This window comes from Miscanthus floridulus, chromosome 10, assembly GCF_019320115.1.
Source record: "Miscanthus floridulus cultivar M001 chromosome 10, ASM1932011v1, whole genome shotgun sequence".
NCBI classification, from domain to species: domain Eukaryota; kingdom Viridiplantae; phylum Streptophyta; class Magnoliopsida; order Poales; family Poaceae; genus Miscanthus; species Miscanthus floridulus.
The window spans coordinates 29,810,028-29,817,565 of NC_089589.1; the positions used below are offsets into that span (position 1 = coordinate 29,810,028).

The window sequence follows — 7,538 nt, forward strand, 5'->3', positions numbered from 1 at the left end:
CTTTGATCTCCTCGATCTTGGCTTTTATCGAACACATGTTTTATTTTTCATCATTTCTGTTGTTAGGCTTTCACGCGACCTCTCTAATTCATTGATCTTGTATTTCTATGCATATATAACACCAAGTTTGTATTCTAGTTTAGATCATAATTACACCGATGTTGCTAAAAGAATATTGTAATATATAGAATATAAAGGTGAGGAAAAAAATCAAAGCAACAGAATTACAGAAAAGGATGAGGTAGATGCCATCTCATAATATGAAAGGTTACTACTGTTTGGTCAATTATTCCATCATAAATCTCTTACTACGAGTTTACGACTCGCTAAAAATATATGGGCACGTTTGGTTCTCGTATGGACGGAGCATATCCCAGAGCAGTGGAGGAGCCAGGAATTATGCATGGGGGGGGGGGGGGGGGGAGTCAAAGAATTTTAAAATATGAGAATTGAGTGTACCTTATTTGTTTAGATTTTTATCTCGGAATTAGGCTCCTATTTTTCTGGAATTTGTCACCGAATTGTTATTGCTAAGTTAAATACACGTTCAATAAAATATGAAGTATAATGAAACATAAGTATTTTAATAAACCAAAAAAAATAATAGATATACCTTAATATGGTAGCAAATAAATTTACATGAATCAAAATATTCTATTTAAATTATATTCTATGTGATTTTGTTGTCTAAAAGATATCAATAAACACTATAACAAGATTTTTCTTTATTATACTCTTTTAGTATAAACAAAAACTATTTACTATATATATTATATATGTATAAAAAATTTGTATTGTTAGGGGGGGCATGGCCCCCGCTGCCCCCCCCCCCTTGGCTCCGCTAGTGCCCCAGAGCCAGGTTACCCAGCGCATGCAGAGAGCTATTGTTTGGTTCACTAAGGCTCCGTTTGGTAGGGCTTCACTTCACTAGTGAAGCTTTTTTTTTTTTTTTGGCTTCAGCTTCACGAACAGTTCCACTGGTGGAGCTGAAGTGGTTTTGGTAAACCGTTTGGCAAAATGGCTTTCCTGTGAGAGCATGTTTTTAGGGGCCTGGAGGAGGAGCCGGGAGAAGCCATTTTTTTGGCTCCATCCCACCCCAAATCACTGTGAGAGCATGTTTTTAAGGGCTTCACAAGTGAAGATATTTTATTTTACCCCGTTTGGTAGAAAACGGCTCCAAACGACTCCTAAAACCGATGAAGAAGCTCTGTCAAATGGGGTCTAAGTAATTTCAGCCAGGCTACATGGAGCTGCCGTTTTGTTAGCTGTATATGACCGCATCCACGTCTCTCCATCTCACGCGCCATACGCTGCTCCATCGCTCGCTCCCACCAGGCGAGCTAGCCCCTGCAGAAACGGTCGAATGTCACGTTTTCTCGAAGCTTGACGGCGAGGGATGTTTTGCATGTCCGTAGCCTAGCTGGTCTCGATGAAACAGGCAACCAAACTAGCGCTGCTTGCCGGCCTCGTATTCGGCTTATAAGCTATGACTTATCAGCTAACGAAAAGTATTTTTCTCTCACACCAAATCAATCAACAGTATCATGACTTATAAGCACAAACGAATAGAGCGAGACTGGTTTGGCCGGCTAACGAATAGAGCGAGACTGGTTTGGCCGGCTGCGGGAAGCCAATCGCACCCTTATGACCCAAATAAATCGGACACAAACCAGGAGAGATGAGTCGGCGTCTTACGTCTACCAGCAGCTGGGTAGTGGGTACAGTCGCGGAGTACAGCTAGCAAGCTCCCCTCCCCAAAACAAACTGAAAAAAAAAACCAAAAGCAGCATGGGAGGAGGAGAGAAAAGAGAGCGATCATCAAATGGGCAAAAAAAATAAAAAAAAATAAAGGGAAACTAGAAAGGGAACAGGACAAAGGGCACTCAAGTGAAGCGCACCTACCTTCCAAATCCAGGCAGCGCTCCTCCCCTCCCTCTCCCTGCAGCCAGCCAGCCAACCAACCACTCGCCCGGGGCCCACCTCCCACCCCCACCACACTTCACACCACACCTACTCGGTCAAATGCATGGAGCACGGGCCATGGCTCACGGGGATCCGGGTCAATGGGGGCCTCACCCCTCGCTCCTCCTCGTATAAAACAAACCACCACCCCCGGCTCCTCCCCTGCCTTCTGTTGTTCGTTCACGAAAGGCTCGCGCCGGCCGCTCGCTCGCTGCAGCACGCACACACACAACGCCGTCGCCGCCACCAGTCCAGTCCGGCAGCGGCAGCACATCGCGCGAGCGGGCGCCCTTGTTCCTCCGACTCCCACTCGGCGGCGGCGGCGGAGCGAATCTGTGCGTGGCTGTCGCGCGTCGATCTCTGCCGGGGCCGGCGGCATGGGGAGGTCCCCGTGCTGCGAGCAGGCGCACACCAACAAGGGCGCGTGGACCAAGGAGGAGGACCAGCGCCTCATCGCCTACATCAAGGCCCACGGCGAGGGCTGCTGGAGATCGCTCCCAAAAGCCGCAGGTGCGTAGGACGCGGATCAAGATATGATGATTTGTTTGTTTAGATGTATGTGAGGGAAGGGAAACTCGGAGCACTTACGCGGCGGACGGACGGCTGTGCTGTGCTGTGCAGGGCTGCTGCGCTGCGGGAAGAGCTGCCGGCTGCGGTGGATCAACTACCTGCGCCCGGACCTCAAGCGCGGCAACTTCACGGAGGAGGAGGACGAGCTCATCATCAAGTTCCACGAGCTCTTCGGCAACAAGTAAGCTGCCTGCAGGACGTATTTCCACGCCAATCAATAAACAAAGATTAAAAAAAACTGAGCATTTCAAACAACTGTGCCTGATCGATCGTGTATGCGGATGCAGGTGGTCGCTCATCGCCGGGAGGCTGCCGGGCAGGACGGACAACGAGATCAAGAACTACTGGAACACGCACATCAAGCGGAAGCTCCTGGCCCGCGGCATGGACCCTCAGACCCACCGCCCGCTCTCCGCCGTCGCCAGCGCGCCCGCGGGGCAACAGCATTACCAGCTGGAGGCACAGAAGCGGGCGGCCGGCGGCGGCGGCGGCGTTGGCCCGGGCCATCCGCACCACCACCAGGCTCCGCAGCAGGACGTCATCTCCAACTCGCCGGAGGCCGCCTGCAGCCGTAGCAGCGACGACGAGCCGCCGTCCGCCACGCCGCCGCCGACGCCAAGGCGCCACCTCGACATCGACCTCAACCTGTCCATCAGCCTCGCGGCGTACCAGCCGCCGGAGGAAACCAGCGTCATGAAGCCTGTGCCTCAACAGGAGGAAGTGGCGGCGGCGGCGGGCGGCACCAATGTGACGGCGGTGTGCCTGTGCCTCAACAGCCTCGGGTACCAGCCGGGCCTCGAGTGCGTCTGCGGCAGCGTCGGCGGCTCCTCCCAGCAATGGGCTCGGAGTTTTTTACAGGCGGCGGCGGCGGCGGCGCCCTGCTACAGAGGCGAATAGTGTGAGGACGGGTCCTATTCGTCTGTGCCGCACTTTTTCGGAGAATGAATATTATTTTCTTCTCACAGCTCACCTTACTTTCAGATTTAGCTTATCAGCGCAGCGAGCTAGAGTGAGACAGTGACATAAGTGGGAGGGTTATTAACGAGGGAGGAACAGGGCAGGGCAGATATAGTTAACTAGTACTACTTACTAGTAAAAGCCACACATGCTTAGGCTTTAGCAGCTCTCTTTGTAACATGCATCGTGGGTTAGTTCATCTCAGTTCATGGACTTGCAGTTGTGCTACTCTACCTACCAAGTACCAACTCGACATGCAGTAGGTTCCCATCTTTCATTTAAAATAAGCTCAACTCAAGAGAATACTCCAGGTGCAGTGTAGTTTCATGATCTTTCACCACCTAGAGTAGATGTGCTTGAGTCCAGCCATATCCTACTCCAACAAAGAGTAGCGCAAAACGCAGGCACTTGTTTAGTTCACACCCTAAAATTTTACTCCTCGTCACATCATATGTTTAGACATATGCATGGTCTATTAAATATAGATTAAAAAATAACTAATTATACAGCGTGTGACTAATCTACGAGATAATTTTTTTAAGCCTAATTAGTCCATAATTTGACAATACAGTGCTACAGTAACACATATGCTAATGCCGAATTAATTATGCTTAATAAATTCGTCTTGTGGTTTACTGACGGATTTTGTAGTCTGCTTTTTTATTAGTATCTAAATACCCTATGTAATATCTAATGTGACACCCTAAAACTTTAAGCACGGCTGCCTTCCCGAGAAGATGCAGATGCTGGAAGTAGTGAATGGTGGTGGTTATGGACAAAGCCAGGTTCCTGATGACGTGTTTAGTTCGCGAAATTTATGAATTTTGTTACGGTAGCACTTTCGTTTTTATTTGGTAATTAGTGTTCAATCATGGACTAATTAGGCTCAAAATATTTGTCTCGCGATTTTCAACCAAACTATGTAATTAGTTTTTTTTCGTCTAGATTTAATGCTCCATGCACGTATCGCAAGATTCGATATGATGGCTCCTGTAGCACTTTTTAGAAAACTTTTTGGAAACTGAACGAGCACCGAATGTCTACAGCCACATGACCACTTGGACGGTGCTCAGAAACAGAAAAGCTCGGTGCCGGTTTTTTGGCTTCAAAAAAGCTTGTCTTGTAGAGAGAGAGAGAGAGCGCGCGCTGGCCATGACCACTGGGCAGGGCCAGTTGGGAGCATGTGAGGAGTGATATGAGATGCCCTTCCTTCCTCTGGTTGGTTAGGGTCGGTAGGTAGGTACAAGGGGCGGAAGGGATGTGAATGCAAGGGATAAAGTGCCACGGAGGAACAAGGGCCGGGGCCGCTTTTGTTTGTTAGGGCGTCCGCAACAGGCGAGTTAAGTTTTTTCACTCTCTCTCCATCACATCAATTTTTAACCGCTTACATAGAGTATTAAATGTAGGTAAAAAAAATAACTAATTACACAGTTTAGTTGAAAATCACGAGATGAATCTTTTGAGCCTAGTTGGTCCACGATTGGATAATATTTATTAAATAAGACGAAAGTGGTACTATTTATCGGATTGAAATTTTTTGGCAATCTAAACGAGGCCTCGGTAGCGACGAGAGGTTAAAATAGTGAAGAAAACAGTACCTAGACATGATAGATGAGAGGGGACGCAAGCCTCAGAGACACGACATTTTTTGGATTCATTCAGAACTCGCTGGCGAATGTCGACGAAAATTAAATTAGTTAATGATATTGTCAGTTATGACTTATCAACTAAGCCAACTAAATAGAGCATGTATCATTCGCGTTCTCTCTCGTCCACCTGGCTTAATAAACAATATATGCTGACGATTTCAGCTTCCGTTGGGGACGCCCTTATTAATGACCTAACTGGTCGGAGCAGAGCAATTGGGCATGGTGGTGGTTGGTGGCCTCATTGCTTGTTAATCATGGGTCAGGATCGCTGCTCTAGTACTAGTCTATTAGCAGGACAAGATCCAAGCAAGCTTTCAGGCTTTTGGAGCAGAGTGGGGGGCCTGCAATGGTGATCTTCCTCGGTTTAAGCACAGCAGCTAGCAGTGGTCTTCTGGGGTAAACTCTCTATTCTCTGGGTGTTGTTCTAACGAAACCTCTTTCCTCAGGAGGATCTTCCAGAAATGACCATGACTCCTGTAGCGACTACAGTTATCATTGCTGATGGATGCTGCAGGCCTGGCCAGCTCCTCTTGGGAGAAGGCATGTACTAAGCATTTCATTCATCTCCTTTTCTTTGTGGTGTAATACTTTCTTGAAGAAAGTAATTAAAAGAAATTGGATGTTACTGTTCTACTCAATTCTGATAGCTGAAGCCAACGATTATATTCTCAATTCTGTGGCCTCTCATGTCTCGGGTCGAACCAAAGGCGAGACCTGTTAGTAAATAGATTATTACAAGTGCCGCAGCAAAAGTAAAAATTCTAGGCCGTTTCTTTTTCCTTATATGACGCAGCATGATTCTCTACTTATCTTGTAATATAAGCAAGGCACATTAGTTAAAAAAAAACTGATGTTTAATTCTTCCTGAGCTGTCAAATGTCAGTCTACCCATATTTTCCAAGATTCGCAATATCTGAATCCCTTGGTGACAAAATACGAGCAGGTAGGAGAATTCTGATTTTATACAGTTGTTTTTTTATATACGCACTCCAGGTAACATTTGTTGACATTTAGTATATATAAAGGAAATGAACTATTTTAGTGCATTTCCATTTGTCCTAAACGTCAACTTTTGTTGACTAGAGGGAGTATTGTTTAGGCTGGTGTTAGTAAGAGAGATCACAAGACTAATAAACTTAGCATTCAAGTTGATGCATACCAATTGGGTTATTAATATTAGTAACAAATCAAATCACTGGAGAGATCGGATGAATGAGATAGTCACATATATGTATTAAGTCTGCAAATCAACATGTCCTGTGACTGTGAGATACATACCTCATTTTCCTCCAGGTGTAGCCTCGGTATGAAGTTGTGATATGATGAAGGACTAAACTGAAGCAAGTAACTGCCGAAGTTATTAGTCTTCACCCAGAGCAGAATAAATTATGCAGCAGTCAGTATCATAGCGCCGTGTAGGAATGCACGTGACACCTGTGTATTGAAGGACTCTCCCGTGGTTTGTCCCTCCTGAGATCTCAATGGTTTTTCTGTATACACAAGTTATATCACTTGATTGAAGGCACATGCACATACATGATACTGGATCTCCCTAATATAGCAATATATATGTCTAAATGGGAGCAATTTAAAATTGGGACACCCAGTCGAGTAGTTGTTGTTGCTATAAGAAAAGCCTGTTCATTTGAGCAATGCCAAAGCTAAACATTGACTTCGTCACACACAAAAAACACTCCTGTGGCAAAAAAGAACCGGCTCATCTTGTCTAGTCAAATCGCATGCCCTTGATGTAACCAACAGGGAGCGAGTCCAGTAGCAACACATGGCAGTCAGTAAGATATCTACAAATTTCTCGAGACATGTCTGAAAATTTATATATCGTTTGAACTGACAGCTGCTAAAAGATTTCCACAATTTGAACCGGGGAGGACTTTCAGCGATCCAATAATTATCTTGGCTTGGGGTTAAAAGTTGTCCAATTCTTGGAAAAGAAAGTTTCCTGCCAGGAAATAGCCATGCTAGTGACATGAACCTTCCACCCAATGCCTCCTCATTCATGCATAAGATTGCTGACTCTAAGTGTACAATGACCTGTGATCTACTGACAAGATGAAATATTTTACAGGTTGGCCGGCAGGACCCTATGCTGCAAAACTTTCTAAACGAGCAGTGACCACGGAGGATCAAAATGCAAATGAGAAAAGAAAAGAAAAAGTGGCAAGGAATCTCTGTGGCTGCAAAAGTTCCTTCCCATTTGACCACCTGAGTGCATGGTGGCGCAAATATATTCTTAGACCCCTCAACAATCACCAAAAAGGACACGAATGACAAAACAATTGCACCCATGTATACATGAAGCATTATTCCCTCTTTTCCCCTTGTGCCGACCCACAGTCACAGTGGCTCAACCAAGTGTGGACCTCCATCCATGATCCATCC

General features: G+C 46.1%; 1 protein-coding gene across 1 annotated transcript; it reads left to right on the plus strand.

Annotated features, from left to right (window-relative positions):
• Positions 1-2,083: 2,083 nt before the first annotated feature.
• On the plus strand, positions 2,084-3,717 carry LOC136486437 (myb-related protein Zm38-like). The gene is made up of 3 exons (XM_066483332.1): positions 2,084-2,472; positions 2,584-2,713; positions 2,820-3,717. The coding sequence occupies exons 1-3, from the start codon at positions 2,340-2,342 to the stop codon at positions 3,427-3,429; spliced, it is 873 nt and encodes a 290-aa protein (XP_066339429.1). The 5' UTR covers positions 2,084-2,339; the 3' UTR covers positions 3,430-3,717.
• The last annotated feature ends 3,821 nt before the right edge of the window (positions 3,718-7,538 follow it).

Bases quoted from the DNA above. Each gene is read 5' to 3' on its own strand.
- LOC136486437 (XM_066483332.1), top strand. From the start codon at position 2,340: ATGGGGAGGTCCCCGTGCTGCGAGCAGGCGCACACCAACAAGGGCGCG. The intron at 2,473-2,583 runs GTGCGTAGGACG...TGTGCTGTGCAG, and splicing joins ATCGCTCCCAAAAGCCGCAG to GGCTGCTGCGCTGCGGGAAG. The intron at 2,714-2,819 runs GTAAGCTGCCTG...ATGCGGATGCAG, and splicing joins CACGAGCTCTTCGGCAACAA to GTGGTCGCTCATCGCCGGGA.